Source organism: Haliotis cracherodii, unplaced genomic scaffold (assembly GCF_022045235.1).
Source record: "Haliotis cracherodii isolate W230 unplaced genomic scaffold, xgHalCrac1.p SCAF_4, whole genome shotgun sequence".
NCBI lineage: Eukaryota > Metazoa > Mollusca > Gastropoda > Lepetellida > Haliotidae > Haliotis > Haliotis cracherodii.
The window spans coordinates 7069614-7090189 of record NW_027266297.1 but is presented as its reverse complement, the minus strand read 5'-3'; the positions used below and the strand labels follow the sequence as shown (position 1 = coordinate 7090189).

Below are 20576 nucleotides of genomic sequence, written 5' to 3'. Positions count from 1 at the left end.
CCTTGTTTTATCACACTCATGTCGGAACTAACACAATACATAATACTTGAACTGTGTCACATCCGGCCAAAGTAAAACTCCACAACTGTGGCATGTATTCACAATGCCATTTAGAAAGTGGTCAAATGTAACAACTGTTATATTTGGGATAACGCTTTCTTAGTAAATTACAGATTCTCGTACCTTTTGGGGTTGAGTTCCGACCGATCTAGACTACCAGTTGTCGGACTTTCATTTTTGTGGAAGCCTCGGTGGCTGAGTGGGTTAGATCGCTGACTACTGGCGATTAGTTGCCTCACTCTGGCAGTGTGGGTTCGAATTCCGGACGGAACTCAATTTTCAAAAAGTACGAGAATCTGTAGTTTACTTAGAAAGTTTTATCCCAAATATAACAATTGTCACACAACTGTGGCAGTTCCAACGCGTGAAAACACCCAATAAGGAAAGTGTAGATATACATTATATTTAATATCAGAGCAACATGTATACATAAGATGAGTATAAATTCACCCTCGTGTATCAAAAGTATTAGATCTCCATTCTAAAACGATATATTTATCATTATAGAATGGACGTTTGATACACTTGGTTTGAGGGTCAATCAGTGCCTAGCACCAGTTGTTCGACGAGGACATCACCAGACCCTTAACATTGTACGTATATAAACATACTGATAACAACAGTCAGTCATTTTAACACACACGTGACTATATATATGTCTATATATATTGTTTTTTAAGTATTGTTATGAAGTGTCATGGACCGCTTGTTTGTATCATGATATACCACGTGTTTTTTTCATGACGTTTATCGCAAACAATAAACTGTCCAAGAAAATTCTTGAAAACATGATTTATCTATTTAGAAAATTTTTGTCTGCCACCAAAATTACACTGTTTCAAGGTATTTTATTACAAAACAATTTCAGTCTCATAGGTTTAATAAAAATATATATATATCAAATTTTGCAGCCATAGCTGGCAATATATCTAATCTCCAGACAAAATCTCAGCCTAAATGTACCATGTTTAATGTTATTGTATCATTTGTCGGTCATTACGTAAGATGTACCTCATAGTTTGTCAAATTGTTTCATGTACCATGTTTGTATAATCCTGTGCCATGCACCATGCTTGTATCATGTTTAATGTCCCTTTAAGTGAGCCTTTGTTTCACGTATCCAGTATCCAGGCACGACAACCATTGACTCCAGTGCAGACCACACCTCACACCATGGTGTTGACCACACCGCAGACCATGCTGCAGACCATGCTGCAGACCACAGCGCAGACCACAGCGCAGACCACAGCGTAGACCACACCGCAGACCACATCGCAGAACATTGGCACCAGGCACCTTGACATAATTCTTTGAACCAGTCTACACCATAATAAAAGCTCAGCTTTCGGGGAAAAAGGAAACGCGAAGTTATTTATGTGAACAACTTTGTGATGTTATTTGTCCTCTACCACAGCAATGATATCATGGAATGAGATGCCCATATTGAAGACTCGTACACTGGGGTGAGTGATTGAGTGAGTGAGTGATCAGAACTCTGTGTTGGAAGTGACCCGTATACTCTCATAGGAAATGCTGCTTTGATTGCTGTCATCCCGGGACGTCTTGGCCGGTCGTGTCCTGCAAATATACGTCATGCTATCAATGTGTCCTGCTACAATACGTCATGCTATCACCGTATTCAGCAACAATACGTCATGCTGTCACCGTATTCAGCAACAATACGTCATGCTACACCATATTCAGCAACAATACGTCATGCTGTCACCGTATTCAGCAACAATACGTCATGCTGTCACCGTATTCAGCAACAATACGTCATGCTGTCACCGTATTCAGCAACAATACGTCATGCTATCACCGTATTCAGCAACAATACGTCATGCTGTCACCGTATTCAGCGACAATACGTCATGCTATCAACGTATTCAGCAACAATACGTCATGCTATCACCGTATTTAGCAACAATATGTAATGCTATCACCGTATTCAGCAACAATACGTCATGCTGTCACCGTATTCAGCAACAATACGTCATGCTATCACCATATTCAGCAACACTACGTCATGCTATCACCGTATTCAGCAACAATACGTCATGATGTCGCCGTAGCCCACCCAAGACCGTTTCCCCGAAAAATCACAAACACTATTTACAAACCATTATTGAGTTTACTTTAACAAACAAACACAGTTATCATGGTAGGCAATGCGCCAACTTCCCGAGGCAAGGGAGTTAACTTGCTATAAAGTCCAGTTCCCACAATTACCGAACTAGGCTGGAATTATGGAGTTATAATTTGGCTGGACTAAGGAGTCTATGCTTAGTCTGATCAAAATCGCGAAATGAAATCGACATACGGTTCGTAAAATGCCGTACAGATTTCGGTCGATTGCCGGATTTGCAAAGCATGTGTACTGACAACGTAGTGTCAACAGATATTTTCCAAATCGTTTCATGTTTTTAATTAATGTGATCACGTGATTCGATGCACTTTGCGACGCAAGAGCCGTTCTATTACACTATAGATCTGAATTATCGGTCAGATCGATTTGACTGGGCGACGCCACTTTATTTGAAGCAAATGCAAGTAATATGAGAGGTGGAATCTGATTGGTTAATGGGAGGGACATGGAAGGGACATAATTCGTAATAGCCACTGGTGGCGCTACGACCGAGCCTGGAAATTCCAGCCTTGTTCGGCAAGGGTGGAAACTGGACTTTGACAGTCAGTTAACTCCCTCGCGCATACAAAATGTCATCAGATTGAAAAAAGGGGGTGACGACACGACCCCAGACAGACAATAACCAAAAACCAAGGATCGCCATCGGCGTCGCGACTTACATAATATCGTGTACATCTTTCTTGATTTGTCTGCGTTTGGTTTCGTCAATCGGGTAGCTCCACAGAAACATGAGAGCTACTATCACGCAGAGCACGGGGCCAGGGACTATGAGCATGCGCAGTGTTAAGTCCACCGATTCCGGTTGGTCACAGACTCCGGTTTTGTAACCACCGAATCTGAAGCAAAGATGGGTAATTGTACACCAGGTGGCGCCGTGCAGACAAACATCTCTGGGTTATAATACATGAAATTTAACGTGTTCACTTAACATCGTACACATGAGAGAGTGAGTTGGGTTTAACGCCGCTTGGAACAATATTCCAGGTATATAGCTTGTCAGCTTAATGTAGGAGGAAAGCCTGAAGTGATGCAGGTCGCAGACTTTACCACTTTTTGAAACGCACAAGCACGTGTATGGTGCTGACAAACCTAGAAACAAACTCGCGGCGAATCCACGATCATAGTTTTCTGGTGTGCAACTCTGTACAGCGAATTGGGCGACAGGACTACCAGTAGGAGCGCGAATGAGGAAAATATTAAAAACTCTCCCACTCGTCCAGTCTACACCATGCTAAAAAGTTCTTGAGAAGAGTGGGCATTTCTTTGTCTTGATAAGTTTGCACAGTCTCTGCTTAAGTAATGCTTAGCCTCTGAAAATATATAATTTTGATAGAAACAAGGGAGCCTCAGTATAACCTGCAAAAAAAGTCGAGGCTTACTTCAGTTACAGCCATAGCGTTTCAGAAAGGGTTGTCCGGAAAGGAAAATAATATGGTTTAAGACAGACTAGGGCGAGTACTGAGAATAGTGATTCCCCCCGTGATTTATGCATTTCATGTACGTGACCTGTATTCAGGTTATCCACCATCCAACCTACTGGGGCTGTCAATTAGCCGGAGCCAAGGCCCCTTTAAGGTTAAAGCACCATCCAACCTACTGGGGCTGTCAATTAGCCGGAGCCAAGGCCCCTTTAAGGTTAAAGCACCATCCAACCAACTGGGGCTGTCAATTAGCCGGAGCCAAGGCCCCTTTAAGGTTAGCACCATCCAACCAACTGGGGCTGTCAATTAGCCGGAGCCAAGGCCCCTTTAAGGTTAAAGCACCATCCAACCAACTGGGGCTGTCAATTAGCCGGAGCCAAGGCCCCTTTAAGGTTAAAGCACCATCCAACCTACTGGGACTGTCAATTAGCCGGAGCCAAGGCCCCTTTAAGGTTAGCACCATCCAACCAACTGGGGCTGTCAATTAGCCGGAGCCAAGGCCCCTTTAAGGTTAACGCACCATCAAACATACTGGGGCTGTCAATTAGCCGGAGCCAAGGCCCCTCTAAGGTTAAAGCACCATCCAACCTACTGGGGCTGTCAAGTAGCCGGAGCCAAGGCCCCTTTAAGGTTAGCACCATCCAACCAACTGGGGCTGTCAAGTAGCCGGAGCCAAGGCCCCTTTAAGGTTAACGCACCATCAAACATACTGGGGTTTTCAATTAGCCGGAGCCAAGGCCCCTTTAAGGTTTAAGCACCATCCATCCTACTGGGGCTGTCAAGTAGCCGGAGCCAAGGCCCCTTTAAGGTTAAGGCACTCACTGCAGGGCAAGTTGGGATATTGCCAGCCCCATCCCGCCGGAGAACTTGTTGAAGAACACGTAGAAGGAGTAGAATAGAGCATCCTTCCTCGTCTTCCTCTCCAGCATGAACATGTCCAGGATGTCCGGCAGCACTGACCTGCACCAGAAAGACACGCGAGCGTTCATATAGTGCCAGCAACAATTACACAGAGGGCAATTCGCAAAGGTAGCAACAATGACACAGAGGGCAACTCGCAAAGGTAGCAACAATGACACAGGGCAACTCACCAAGGTAGCAGCAATGACACAGAGGGCAACCCACCAAGGAAGCAACAATGACACAGGGCAACCCATCAAGGTAGCAACAATGACACACAGGGCAACTCACCAAGGTAGCAACAATGACCCACGGCAATTCACCAAGGTAGCAACAATGACACACAGGGCAACTCACCAAGGTAGCAACAATGATACACAGGGAACTCACCAAGGTAGCAACAATGACACACAGGGCAACTCACCAAGGTAGCAACAATGACACAGGGGGAAACTCACCAAGGTAGCAACAATGTCACACAGGGCAACTCACCAAGGTAGCAACAATGACACACAAGGCAACTCACCAAGCAGCAACAATGACACACACGGCAACTCACTAAGGTAGCCACAATGACACACAGGGAAACTCACCAAGGTAGCAACAATGACACACAGGGAACTCACCAAGGTAGCAACAATGACACACAAGGCAACTCACCAAGGTAGCAACAATGACACACAGGGCAACTCACCAAGGTAGCAACAATGACACTGACACACTGAGGCCGGCGAATGCTACAGTTATGTAGTAGAGATACGCATTGTCTTTTGGCAGATACAGTTGAACGATCAGCACTGGGATGAATATCTGAAACAATCACAATGGGTTTCATCAAGGTAAGTGTGCACGATCAACACTGGCATGACAGAATAGCTGATACAGGGACTAGAAAACAAAGTAGACGTAGCGTACGCAAGACTTACGATCATGCCGGCAGCGTAAGCTGTCTTCTTGCCGTAGCGAGACAACACCAACTGCCATACTGGCATACTGAATATAGACACCAGCTGCAATAACAATGTAGTAAATTGTCAAAATACACAGCTGAACATAACGGTACTCTTTGATAAAACGGTACGTTAAGTTTTATGTGATCGATAGATCTATATTTTGTTTTGTTTGTTGTTTGTTGTTTGTTGTTTAACGCTACACTCAGCAATATTCCAGCTGTATGACGGCGGTCTGTAAATAATCTAGTCTGGACCAGACAATGCAGTGATTGATGTCACCAGGATCGATCTACGCTATTGGGATACGATGACATGCATCAACCAAGTCAGCGAGTCTGACCACCAGATCCCGTCAGTCACCTCTTACGACAATCATAGTCAGTCACCTCTGACGGGAAGCATGTCCATATTTTGTAGGTGAGGTGAGGTGAGGTGAGGTGAGGTGAGGTGAGGTGAGGTGAGGTGAAATGGGGTTGTACGTCGCGTCCAAGATTATTACACTTATATAGCGACGTGTATGTACGTGTGTGTGGCTGCTTGTACTAGTCCGGACTGATGCCGATTTATAGTGCTAGCTCACTGAGATACCATGCCACGGTTTAACATGAATACCCCACTCAAACACAGTATGCTGACTCCGAGCCGACCAGTCCGCTCTCCGGGCGGACGCTCTACCACTGGACCACGGAGGTGGTCCCATATTTCGTAACCATGATATCATGATATGTATGTAAAATGTAAATTTAAATGAGGTTGTACAGAGAGAATGCACTTGTGTCAACGAATACCTACCAACAAGACCAGGATGAAGTTTGTGAATTGAGGCCCCATGTTGAGGGAATGCGTGCAGTACAAGGCCAGGTTCCCCTGCACTACCTAAGAGACACAGCATCATGGATGTATATGACTCATGTTACATTGTTTTCGATCATTCTTATTGTACTTTATTCATGACTTTGTAATATTTAACGTTATTCCACACGCGATGTAGATTCATGTAATAATGACAAATCTGATTAACGGTAATTTCACTTCTTATCTGATAGTATCAGGAGTTTAGTAATCGAAGATTTTTCCAGCATACTCTGTGCCCTTATTTGGCGAGGTCAGTGAGGAATGACAGACTTTGGACTCACTGATATTGTTATAGAAAGAAACAGGAAGGTCATCGCGGCCTTGACATAGGGACCATAACCGAAGACCAGTTTCAGACCCTGGCAGAAGCCGACTTGATCGTTCCCGTCAGCCACCCCTACAACATTATACACATGTCAACTCGACGTTTGTTTGTTTTGTTTGTTGTTTAACGTCGCACTCAGCAATATTCCAGCTATATGATGGCGGTCTGTCAATAATCGAGTCAGGACCAGACAATCCAGTGATTGACATCATGAGCATCGATCCACGCTAGTGGGATACCAAGTTAGCAAGCCTGACCACCTAATCCCGTGAGTCGCCTCTTACAACAAGCATGGAAGCCTGTTGGGGCTCAGTCACACACTCAGGATTTTTACTGCCGTCCTTGATAGGACCATTCCTGATTAATATTTGTCAAAAGTCTGATCAAGATCCTGTGATTCGTGGCGTAGCGCTGTCTGATCTCAAACGGGAACTATAATCGGCATTGTGTGGACGCCGCATTACGGCAAGCATGGGTTGCTTAAGACCTATTCTACCCCAGATCTTCACGGGTAACAACACTACACATACGTCAACACGCCATATACGTCAACACGACATACGTCAATAAGACACATACGTCAGGGCACATACGTCAACACGACGTATACATCAAAGAGGATATTTCATATGTCGAGTGAAATATCATGTCTACGCCACTCGTGAAAATATCTCCTTTCCCCCTGTCACGAGATGAGAGAAACATGATATTTCACTCGACACATGGAATATCTTATTTATTATATACTTTTTGTGTAGTTGTCTACCGGATATTAAATTATTTCATTACAAATGTATAAACCTTGAAACGTAAATTCCCCCTACATAACGCACAGGGACGGTTCACCACCCCTTGTATTTGCGACTTAAAAAGTAGTTTCGTGTATGCAAAATCTTTAAAAATAAAAACAAAAGTATCAAAAAATATTTAGGGTCACGAAAGTTCTTTATCTTACATTTAGATATGATTATATACAAGTCGACTTATCAATAAATATTCTTCGAAACTAGGAGACCACTGTTGGAAGCGAAAGAATACACGCTGTTTCCCATTTCTGTCCGGTACTTACCTTTTTTCTTCTCCCTGACGCCGAAGAAGACGATACAGGCGCATACGAAGTAGATGCTGACCACAAAGCCGGCCCCAACCATGTAAGACCATTTCTACAAACAGGTGATCTTATGAGTGAGTGCGTTGTGTTTTACACCGCATATATCTTCATGTGAATATATCACGGCGGGGACCACACACCATGCGTTTCGCACATTGTACAAAATTTGGCGAATCGAACCCGGATATTCGGGGTGACACGCCAGCGCTCTACCCACTAGGCTAGAAGAACAACTTTTGTACATGTACTGTGTCTAGGTCAGTCCATTGTATAGGGATTATTTAATGAAACCAACTTTATCACTGAAAACTGTTCCCGTTCAACAAAGGATCTTAGCACTGAGAGCATTGAGCCAAGGCTGATGCGGGAGATCTTTCACTGTGATTCCACTATAGTATTCCAATGATATGGCGGCGGGTCAGAATAATGTGGGAGGAAAGCCTCATTGAAGCAGGTCCTAGACGTTTGCCACTTTTTTGAAGCCCTGAGCACGGAAGTGAGTGAGTGAGTGAGTGAGTGAGTGAGTTGGGTTTAACGCCGCTTTTAACAGTATTTCAATTATATCACGGCGTGTCAGCTAATGTGGGAGGAAATCCCGAAGTGATACAAGTCTCAAATGTTTATCACTGGTCCACAACGTTGACCCCCAAACACCTAAAGTAATTGTATATGGAGAATGTGGCCGATATCCGTTATACATAAATGCACTCTGTCGTTTTATAAAATACTTCCTTAAACTTACCGAAATTCATAAGGATAAAATTCCAAAGAAAGCCCATGATATGTCTATGTACTATGATAATTGTGGATACCAAACCCATGCACCTACTGTGCGCACTTTATTGTTTTCACGTAGATTTGGATTTGGACGGATTGTATAGAAAGGATGCAACTGTATCATCAATTATGGAATAGTTCTATAGAAAAGAGTCAAGATATAATAGATATATATATAGAGAGAGTTTAAAAACCTAATCGAACCTTAGAAGTACCTCACCCACATAGAAAACAACGTAACATATTGATAGGACTGAGAGCGGGATTGTTAGGGTTGAAAGTTAACGAAAAGACCGTCTAATGGTCGGGTATTGATTTAAGTTTACGTTTATGTCCTCTTCGTGATCTAGGGATAGAATATGAATAAAATTATATCTTAATATGTAACTCCTATAAGAACATAAGACACCTCTCTGTGCCTGAAATGCATCGCCATAATCCGACTCTCTATAAATTTAGAACGCGTCTGTATTCGAACGAGGTTTGGTTATTAGGAAACTTATGTAAATATTTATGTCAAAGTTATGAAGTGAGGCCGAGTTTCGCAAACACTTACTTAAGAATTCATGTACCATTGCAATATGTATGTATGCACTTTACCTGTGTATGGGCCAGTGGCCTTCATATGAATAAAGACTTGACTTGACCAGTTTGGTGAAACCACGGTATAGTGCTGACAAACCTAGAAACATAATCAACTCGAACCGGGATTCTACAACTGGGCCACAAAGTCTTCTCGCCTAGCCACGTATGTGATGGACATCAAACGGGGACAGTAAACACATTTCAAATCGATAAGAAAGAGATGTGTTTCAACTTGAAGACACAACACCAACATCTCTTTATCTCCTTGTGGTTCAATCGCCAGACAGATAGGGTCGAGACCGTGCACTCCTGTCCCACTGGGATAGATAGCGGACAACCGACGTCCCAGAACCAAACGGTACTACCAAGATGGGCGATATCTCTCAGCCTGCCCGTGTTCTCAAAATAATGCCCCTTCATCAAGCGCGACCGGTAAAAGAAAGCGGATAGTGTTAAAAGAGAAGGGCGAGTTATTAACTCAGATTTAAACCCACTATCATAGATTATTCAGTTTATATTAGATAGTAAATGGTATATTTTCGGTCAACTGTTCAGTGAGTGAGTGAGTGTGTTGGGTTTAACGCCGCTTTCAACATTATTCCAGTCATATCACGGCATGTCAGCTTAATGTGGGAGGAAAGCCCGAAGTGATGCAGGTCTCAGACGATTACCACTTCGGTGAAACCCACGAGCACGGGTATGGTGCTGACAAACCTAGAAACATAATCGGAACGAACCGGGATTCGAACCCACAATCATAGGTTTCTGGCATGCCAAAGGGACGCAACTCTGCACAGCGAATCGCGGCGCCTTAGACGACTGGGCCACCCGTGCCCCGTCAACAGTTCAGGTTCCAAGTACCTTTGAATTACTAAAAACCAACAATCAGCGGGTTCGTTACTTTATGTCCAACAAATATAAAAAATATCATAGATTTTAGCCTATTTTCCAAAAACTGTTCAAGAACTAAAAGCTAACAGGCAGCGTTGGACTTAAACTGACTAGCGAACGCGCTGCTAACTTGAGGCTGCTTTGCCCACCTGGTTGTCGAGTTGACGTGGCGATGTGGTGGAGTCAGGGTTCTCACAGGTGCCCACTGTACGGTATTCCTCTATGAGCTTGCCTTGTACGATGGCGCCGCTGAGAACTCCTACCGCCTCAAACACCATTCCTGATACAGAAAGTAGAACTGATATATGTATCTGAATAGCGACTATCATGGATATTTGACCGACTGCTTATATTAGGTTTGTCAAAATGGGGCGCAATCTTTAAGGAAAAATGTCTGGCACAGATAAGAGTATAATTGAGTTCAGACAAAGATATCTCTGATTTCAGACAAGGATACAACAGATCTCAGCCAAGGGTAAAAATGAGTTCTGACAAGTGTAGAACTGAATTCTGACAAGGATATAACTAAGTTCAGATAAGAGCAATACTGAGGCCAGACTAGGGTATAACTGAGTTCAGACAAGTGCAAGAGTATAATTGACATCAGACACGGGTATAATTGAGTTCTGACAAGGGTAAAATTGAGTTCAGACAAGGATATTACTGAAGTCAGACAAGGATATAACTGAGGTCAGACAACTGAAGGGTACAATTGAGTTCTGACTAGGGTATAACTGAGTTCAGATAAGGATATAACTAAGCTCAGACAAAGGTAAAACTGATCTGACACAAAGGTAAGGTTGACGATGTTGGACTCACGGTAGGCCGTGGCGGAGTCTCTCTCCTTCTGATTGTTGCTGATGTACATCGTGAGGGCGGTGTATGGCACGTGCAGACCCTACAATGACGCATGCGCGGTCAGAGAACACAATCATCATAACTAAAGAGTCAAGAGTAAATACATTTTGTGATAGTGTCAAGGAGAGTTGCGAAACTGTAGGTTCGAACCCCGATTATGCATCTTGGTTTGTGAAAGTGATAAACTTCAGGCTTTGCTCCCCCACCACTCTAACACGTCGTGATATAACAGAATTAAGCGGCGTAAAACCACACTCACTCTTTCATTCACAACGTTATTGGTATGATGCAATGGTGTTTGGCATGGTTTGAAAATGCTCCAGCAGTGTATAAAGCATGTCCGCTTAAGTGTACTTCATCTCCTTGTGAATATTATCATTGAGTCAGGATTAGAACAAGTGGGGGATAATAGGTAAGAAAATAGGTCTTCAGCAACCAATGCTAGTCGTAAAAGGCGACTGTGCTTGTCGTAAGAGGCGACTAAAGGGATCGGGGATCAGGCTCGTTGACTGGGTTGACGCTTGTCATCGTATCCCAATTGCGTAGATCGATGTTCAATGACCAATTGCAGCTTCAGACTCGATTATTTACAGAACGCCGTCATTTTGCTAGGATATTGCTGAGTGCAGCGTCAAATAACAAACAAGATCAGGGATACAGCAAAACCCTGTTAGTGTCCAGAAAAACCTCATTCCAGGTTATGATTGTAGGATTACATGTTTCGTTTATCCGGACATCTGTTAATACGGACAATTGCAATGGGAACTGTACAGGCCGGATTAATGGGGTTTCACTGTACATTTCCACACGCCGATGTACACACATACATACCGAGAGCAGACCCTCAAAGGCACAGAACATGACGAAGTAGTAGGCCAGCTTCCCCTCGTCAGACAGGTCTGGGACGTACCACAGGAAGAAGTACGTGACACAGGCGAAGGGGGCAGACATGATTATCCTGAAGAGGAACCACAGTAGTAATGTCATGTAACAGGTCATGCTGATGAAGCAGGCCAGTATATAAAGTGATGAAATCAATGTTTCCGATTTCGTTTTATAAGGTTATCGAGTAGTTGCCTAACACTAGTACTCTTTTGTTATTGAACACCTTATCAAATAAGGGGGCATGTCGCCATACCAGCTAAGACGCTATAATTCGCTGTGCAGAGTTGCGTCCCTTAGGTGTACCAGGATCCTAAATCTTAGGTTCGAGTCCTAGAATCACCCTGATTATGATTATGATTATTTTTATTACACATATTTACTTATAGAAATAGAATTAAGTCTGTTTCTAAGGGGAATGCTCAAGTATTTAAACGCGGAGGCCTAAAATCAAATACACTAACGGCGTGGATGGAACCCCACCATGGTCGCATCTTGCCGAATCTGGTCTCCGTTCTGTTGACGAGATAGCCACACATGGGATCAGTGATGGCATCCCAGGCCTTGCCTCCGAACAAGATGATGGAGATGTACTCGGGCGAGATCTGTGGACAATGAGGACTTGTGAATGACGAAAAAACTCCTGTTGACTCAGTAGTGTTAGAGGATCCCTCAAGACTGCAATATTATTTCAACCGTTGTATATAACCTTGTGACTTTGCTGGTTCTGATACTGTACACTTAGCGTTGCAGAGAATTTGTTTACCTTTTGATTTTATGACAAATAGTCCATTTATAATGCGCCACTAAGGGGCTGAAACAAGGACTGGTCGGATCGGAGAAATGGTATCTCAGAGGGCTTAGCACCATAAAACCCGCATTTTTCCGGACTAGAACAAGCAGCCACACACACACACACGCACGCACGCACGCGATATAAATAAATTTTGAACCATCATTTCCCCATTTACAAAGTTGTGTTTGTTTTGGTAATCGACGCCCCGATCAGCAATGTTACAGCTGTATGACGGCGGTCTGGCCCATACAATCCACTGATTGATATCATGAGCATCGATCCAAGCAATTGTGATACAATGACATGCAAAATCAAGTCAGCGGGTCCCGTTTGTCGCCTCTTACGACAAGCATAGTCACCTCTTACCACAAGAATGGGTTGATGACGACCTATTCTATCAAGGATCTTCATGGGGCCAAGTAACCGCCCAATGGCGCTGCGTCCGTGAACTTATTTCTCCTCACCCTGGGGTGTATGCGACTACAGATTTCATTAATGAAAACATAACCTGGACTGACCTGTGCGACTTCCAGGAGGAAGATGTTGAGGTAGAAGCCGATGATGGTGGAACAGATCTGGTAGGGGGCGCCACCGACAGCGAAGCAGATCTTGCTTATTACCGACAATGGCTTCTCTTCCTCATCTTCCCGGATCCTCAAGTACTGCAAAATAATAGAGTGAGTGAGTGAGTGAGTAAGTGAGTGGTTAGGTGAATGAGTGCGTGAATGAGTGGGCGGGCGGGCGGGCGTGTTGACGGGTGAGTGAGTGAGTGATCGGGAGGGAGGGTGGGTAAATGAGTGAGTAGGTGAGTGAGTGAGTGAGTGAGTGAGTGAGTGGGGTGACTTTTGTTTTGCGCCGCATTCCACTATTCCAGTCATATCACAGCTGCCTGACACAAGTACCTTTGTCTCTAAAATAGCCTGGGCCATCCAATCCTGTGACTGATAGCATGAGCAACCAATTGTTAGAGTAGATGTCACCCAAGCGGCCATGTCGACTCAATTACGCGGAGCATAGTGTACTGGGGAACCATTCTGCCCAAGAATACCCCCGGGGATATCAAACAATAAACAAGAGGCCACAATCATGTGATTTCTGACGGTACAGTTCCAGGTGAAAGCGTCCAGATTGTATAGTTATGGGTACATGGCGTATTTATATAGTGACGCGCAATGTAGAGCGAAAGCCTTGCAAAGCTTGATTTGTTTTCTTTAGGGATGCCCACCTCATGTTAGCTTACCAAGTTGCCGTGCTTATATGCTTTCAATGTCTGTCATAGATTCGAGTGAAGTATTACGGTGTAAACAAACTGCTTGAGTATATCAAACGCCATATTTTGTTCGGTGATTCCGTAATTCAGATCGATAACCCACTCAAAACATTGAACTCAACCCATGCCGCTTCACTCAGTATATTTGCTAACGCCAAAGAGTTCGCGTTTTATTTAGACACGGTAGAATGGAGATAAACCTACTGTGTTTTCAATGTAGAGCTAGGTTACCTGTAGATTTAACCGCGCTAAATTTAACATTTGAAACCTCAGGCTGCGCGTTCGGTTCCAAATTCAATTGAGCGAGGTTAAATCTACAGGTAACCTAGCTCTACATTGAAAACACAGTAGGTTTATCTCCTAAGTATAAAAACCTCCTTGGCCCAGTGGAAAAAGCGTCTACTGGGGATCGGAAGGTCTGTAGTTCGATCCTCTGGCCAGTCATACCGAAAGACGTTAACAGATAGTATTTGTTGTAACCTTGCCTGGTCCTCGAAATTTAGAGAATAATACAAGGACTGTTTGTTTGGGATTCAGTAAACTGTGTCTGAGGAATCCAATTCAACCGGCATGGAATCACAGTGAGCTAGCCATTGCACATCCCTCATCATTTACATGTTAGTCGACGGAGACCCTGTGTCTAAAAGTTGAAAAGCCAAGTTCGACATTTTCAAGGATTAGGTACCCGGGACCGATTTGTCGAACCTTTTTCACCATGGCAATGATCCTAAATGCTTTAACAACGTTGTTTTGAGGACGTGTTTTTAACATAGTCTGAGTCGGCCGTGTGTAATGCACGTGGTATATGTTCACTGAACCTTCTGCACGTGCATCTCGCGCTTTTGCGAATATGAAATGCATGTAACGAGCAAGTTTTAGGGTGCCTAGACTGGTTCCCGTTCGTTCCTGCGACAGATTTTGAAGGCAGGGCAAAAGCAGCGACACCAAGCGGAGGATCCGGGAACCAGTCTATAGTTTGTCAACTCCTAACCCCTGGACATCCGGCATACCACTAAATTTGTCTTGGCAACCGATTTGAGAACTCGTAAGTCATAACGGTGTACACAGCTGATACAGCTGCAAAGTAAATTCGACTTGAATTTTCATACAATAGAATGCGTGACCATGAGGATTAAATATTTTATTAATCTATCACGATTTGCCAGATAAAATGACTAAAAAAAATTTCAACATTGGAATATTGGCATTCGCGTTCCAAATAAACATTTCATGGTATCCGCTATCAAGCGTACTGCACTGGGGCATCCGGAATTCCGCTTTACGGGGCTCGACATCAGGAACACCACTTAACAGGGGCCGGCATCAGGAACACCACTTAACAGGGCTCGGCATCCGGAATAGCACTCAACAGGGCTCGGCATCCAGAATACCACTTAACAGGGTTTGGCATCCGGAATACCACTGAAGAAGGCTCGGCATCCAGAATACCACTCAACAGGGCTCGGCATCCAGAATACCACTGAACAGGGTTTGGCATCCGGAATACCACTCAAGAGGGCTCGGCATCCGGAATACCACTTAACAAGGCTCGGCATCCGGAATACCACTTAACAAGGCTCGGCATCCGGAATACCACTTAACAGGGCTTTGCATCCGGAATACCACTTAACAGGGCTCGGATTCTGGGGATTGGCACCCTTAAGCATAAAATTCGTCCCGAGCCAAACCTAGCATATTTATTAATCACATATACGTTTTGAAGCAAACACAACACTGATCAAGAAAAGTGTACCGTTTCTATCTGCACCTTTCTTTTGACGAAAACTGCCACACCACATGTACTTTGAATGTATAGAATGTATACGGAATAATACAGATTAACTATAATTCTTGTCAGAAAATCCGTGCGACCACTTAGCGACTTTGTCCTGTACCTGATCTTGTTCCAGATGTCTGACACCGTTATCGGTTTGTGTGGTTCCATTAGAGACTCCGCCTCTCTTTCTCATCGTGACGACATTGTCGTCGGCTACATCCACAGATTCAGCACAGCGTTCACCGTGTTCGACGACAGCAGAGGTAGTTACATGCGTCGTTTCCAGACTCAAGTCTCGTGACCCGGGTTCAAGGTCACCATCCCCCAGCGACATACCTCCATTAACTACCCCATCTCCAGGATCAGACAGAACAGACAGTGTTTTTCGAACAGTCAATATCACCTGGATATCCTGTGAATCTGAGTTAAAAACTTGCCCTTCTCTTTTAACACTATCCGACTTCCTTTTACCGGTCGCGCTTGATGAAGGGGCAATATTTTGAGAACACGGGGCAGGGTGAGAGATATCACCCATCTTGGTAGTACCGTTTGGTTCTGGGACGTCGGTTGTCCGCTATGTATCCCAGTTGGACAGGAGTGCACGGTCTCGACCCTATCTGTCTGGCGATTGAACCACAAGGAGATAAAGAGATGTTGGTGTTGTGTCTTCAAGTTGAAACACATCTCTTTCTTATCGATTTGAAATGTGTTTACTGTCTCCGTTTGATGTCCATCACACACGTGGCTAGGCGAGAAGACTTTGTATACAGGTGGCCCATTGTAGAAACCCGGTTCGCCCTGATTATGTTTCTTGGTTTGTCAGTACCATACCCGTGCTTGTGGGTTTCACCAAAGTGGTAAATGTCTAAGACCTGCATCACTTCGGGCTTTCCTCTCACATTTAGCTGACACGCCGTGATATAACTGGAATACTGTTCAAAGCGGCGACAAACCAAACTCACTGGCTATCTCATGATCACTACTGTGCCCCTTCATTCACACACGTGTGGTCATGTAGGGAGGGGTGTAGGCGAAAAGAATTCGTATACCGTGTGTACAATACACGCGTGTCTTCCAACAAGCAGGGGCGGTCGGGTAGCCTAGTGGTTAAAGCGTTCGCTCGTCACGCCGAAGACCCGGGTTCGATTCCCGACATGGGTACAATGTGTGAAGCCCATTTCTGGTGTCCCCCGCCGTGATATTGCTGGAATATTGCTAAAAGCGGCGTAAAACCATACTCACTCACTCACTCCAACAAGCCGACGACACTTTGTATAATATCAATATAGATGTATTCCCATCATGAAGATAGAATAGGCCTTCAGCAACCCATGCTTGCCGTAAAAGGCGACTATGCTTGTCATAAGAGGCGACAACGGGATCGGGTGGTTAGGCTCGCTGACTTGGTTGATGCATGTCATCGTATCCCAATTGCGTGGATCGATGCTCATGATATTAATGAGTGGATTGTCTGGTCCAGTTTCGATTATTTACAGACCACCGTCGTTTTGCGAGTGCGGCGTTGAACAACAAACAAACAAAAAGAAACAAATCTCATCATGGGGCACGTGTAGGCACGTACACATGTGTTTAAATGATGGAAGAGTATTTGTGTGATGTACTGTAAAAGAATGGTATTTAAAACGCGTGGTAATACCCGTTACAATATAGTTTATAATAACGAAAAACAAAACGATTTATTTGGCCTAACGACAAGCTGATACGAGCGTGTAGCAGACTGTCTAGTCTTCTCTACTGATAGCATGTGGTCAAATGATCATATATGTGCTGTGATCTATGTGTGTATATTATTTTAGGTACATATGACCTGTCTACTACCACTCATCTTGAGTCCAACTTTCCCCACACAAACACGACCTAGAATAATGACGAAATGGTCGCAGCAATAATTTGTGGGCGACTTCTATGTAAAATAATAGAGTCATTTACTAACATAATTTAAAAAAGCAACAAAACATGTAGGTAATGATAAGAAATTCCAAATAAAAGCAGAGTGCATTGTAGAATCCTAAACATGTTTAGATTCTAAACGCGTCAAATCATGAGACAAGAAACACGTTTAGCTTTGTGTTTACACATTTTGTACCGCGTTATCATATGAAATTTCCTTGTGCGATCCTGACTGTATCATGAGCATGTGTTTATGAATGACTTTCAAGTGGTGATATCAGGTGTTTGCGAAAAGCTGAGCGTGTCCACCCGATGGAGGGATGTGATATTGTGATATGTGATACTGCACAACGCAAATCAAACGATGACGTTTATATAACATGACCTTGATCCAGAAACACATTCATTCAGATCCTCCCTGGGTTATTCTTTTACATTATTTCAACACTCCGCCCGTCACGTTGAACAATTCACGGCTACCGTATTTCCTTTATAAAAGGCAGAGACAGGCAACGGTTTGAAATAAGAGCCGATTATGCTACAGTTGATGACGTCTCCTATTACAGTAATACAATAAAATACCATCGCGTTTATTAAACTAAACGGATCCCCCTCGCCACAAATACAAAGGGAGTAAAGGCCGGACTTATAATAACAGCCGGCCTGTGATATGGACCGGGTCTAAAGGTAAACTGAATATACGAAGGCCCTGATCCCCTTTTCATAAAGCGACCGAAGAGCTTAGACGGGCGGAATGCCCATACTTTAACATAGATTAACGGCAGTCGTAACGCTGAGATCGCTTTGTGGGACAGGACCCTGGTTTCTTTAATAGCTGTGTTTGAAATGGTTGTTGTTTAACGCCGAATATTCGAGTAACTTTTTTTCCGGGGGTCTGTAAATAATCAACTTTGGACCAGGCAATCCAGTGATTGACATCATGTGCACCCATCCGCGCAATTGGGATACGATGACATGAAATCAACCAAGTCACTATGCCTGACCACCCGATCCATTTAGTCGCCTCTTACGACAAGCACAGGCGTCAGGGATCCCCACGGGTAGGGCTCTTTATAGAGGGAATACGGTCGCGTGAATTGGATCTCCATTATCCACCACATACACAAGGTTGTCCATACTCCACACAACAGGTTAAACCAATTTGCCGGTAAATTCTAATTAAATAAAATCACTCGTAAACTAATGTCGAGTAATGAAATTCCCACATAAGTCTAACAGATGTATGTCATTGTCTCTACACAAAAGGAAGTGTGCCATTGTTCGCACGCTTATAAACACTATTTTCATCCGTGGTGGAAATATTAATGTAATGCTGATGGCAAATGATTGGTATATAATTTTCAGACATTAATCCAATACCCTGAATAATGAGACCAACATTCGGCTTCACAGCCCGTTATAGAGGGGTGTTCGGACTCTGGAGGTTTACGTCCTGATAGTTATTTCATGGTTATACAGTCCTGGCACACATGTAACATAATCAATAAAATATATACAAGGAAGTGTTTTTCAGAATGTAAATGATCAACTTGTATCAGGACGGCCGCCTCGACACATCCGTCTCGATAATGACATTGATATATCTGGTGACATGGCCGGCTAATGTTTCTTGTTTCCGAATCGTAGCCTACAAAAGCAGTTCATATCACATAAGTGGTCAGTTCTACCATTTGCGCTGTACAAAGATCGGCACCACCACCGTTACCACTACATAATATCAATCAAATTATTTGCATATTTACCTTCCTCATCTTGCCTGCCCGTGCCCTTTGACCTCCGCCAACACGTGACCTGGTTATCCTCACCTCGGAAGTTGCTTTTATCACTAAGCAAACAAAAAGCGCGATCAGTGTGATTTGGATTTGACGTACCGCACGAACTATTAGGGATTATTTTTGCAGCATAGCAATGTTCGGCTGTGTCTTCATTGGCACAGTCTCGTTTAGTTTTACATAATGATTGTGCCTAGATTAAATTTAATCTCGCTTCAGAGTACAGCGTTAGCGTAAGCGAGAGGGGCCCTTTTAAGTGGCATTCCGGGCACCGAGCCCCGTTGAGTGGTATTCCGGATGCCAGGCCCTGTTGAGTGGTATTCCGGATGCCAGGCCCTGTTGTGTGGTATTCCGAATGCCAGGCCCTGTTGAGTGGTATTCCGGATGCCAGGCCCTGTTGAGTGGTATTTCAGATGCCGAGCCCTTTTGAGTGGTATTCCGGATGCCAGGCCCTGTTAAGTGGTATTCCAGATGCCGAGCCCCGTTAAGTGGTATTCCGGATGCCCAGCCCTGTTAAGTGGTATGACGGATGCCGAGCCCTGTCCAGAGATATTCTTGATGCCATCCCTGTTTAGTGGTATTCGGGATACCCCAGTGCAGTACGCTGGATGCCATGAAATGCTTATCTGGTACGCGGGTGTCAAAATAAAAAAAATGTTTTACAATTGCCGCCCCGCCATTGATTTATTAGATGCAGACAGACGTGGGTCAAGAAAAGAATACCATTGTTAAGTTCTCCTTGACAATATATAACCAGTGAGGACGGGTGGCCCAGTCGTCTTAGGCGCCGCATTTCGCTGTGCAGAGTTGCGTCCCTTGGACACGCCAAAAACCTATGATTGTTTCTAGGTTTGTCAGCACCATATCCGTGCTCGTGGGTTTCACCGAAGAGGTAAACGTCTGAGACCTGCATCCCTTCGGGCTTTCCTCCCACATTAAGCCGACACACCGTGATAAAACTGGAATACTGTTAAAAGCGGCGTTGAACCCAACTCACCCACTCACTCAATATATATCACCTTAACCATAGCAATTTCATCAGAATTTGTTTTTTATTAAGATTTCTCACCCTCTCTGTTCAAATATCCCAAATTATCGAAAAGGGAATTACAAAAGCTGAGGGAACGTCGATAAATAACAATGAAGAAATCTTCGCATCTTCGCACCAGGTAAATGTTGTGTAGGATGGACGCAAGATGTCGTTTTGGATAGCCTCACCCCCAGCTGTATGGCAGGTAAGCTGTTGTACCTGGGGTAATTTGGGC

General features: G+C 44.0%; 1 protein-coding gene across 4 annotated transcripts; it reads right to left on the bottom strand.

The window, feature by feature from the left end:
* Positions 1-480: 480 nt before the first annotated feature.
* On the bottom strand, positions 481-19331 carry LOC139478548 (sodium-dependent lysophosphatidylcholine symporter 1-like). Of its 4 annotated transcripts, none has more exons than XM_071261051.1 (14): positions 19282-19331; positions 13079-13222; positions 12248-12369; positions 11714-11840; positions 10844-10922; positions 10174-10304; positions 7730-7823; positions 6617-6732; positions 6273-6356; positions 5454-5537; positions 5222-5337; positions 4450-4587; positions 2866-3042; positions 481-1638 (listed from the first exon to the last, which is right to left on the bottom strand). In XM_071261051.1, the coding sequence occupies exons 1-14, from the start codon at positions 19288-19290 to the stop codon at positions 1548-1550; spliced, it is 1512 nt and encodes a 503-aa protein (XP_071117152.1). In that variant the 5' UTR covers positions 19291-19331; the 3' UTR covers positions 481-1547. The 4 variants fall into 4 exon arrangements, with proteins under 4 accessions (XP_071117152.1, XP_071117149.1, XP_071117150.1 ...); XM_071261048.1 differs by lacking the exon at positions 19282-19331 and adding an exon at positions 15726-16210; XM_071261049.1 differs by lacking the exons at positions 2866-3042; positions 19282-19331 and adding an exon at positions 15726-16210.
* Between the last annotated feature and the right edge of the window lie 1245 nt (positions 19332-20576).

Excerpts from the sequence above, each read along its gene's own strand:
- LOC139478548 (XM_071261048.1), bottom strand. The coding sequence starts at position 16,142 with ATGGGTGATATCTCTCACCCTGCCCCGTGTTCTCAAAATATTGCCCCT. Across the intron at positions 11,841-12,247 it reads TTCGGCAAGATGCGACCATG|GATAATCATGTCTGCCCCCT; the intron begins GTGGGGTTCCAT and ends GTTCCTCTTCAG. Across the intron at positions 3,043-4,449 it reads ATATCCCAACTTGCCCTGCA|ATTCGGTGGTTACAAAACCG; the intron begins GTGAGTGCCTTA and ends TCTTTGCTTCAG.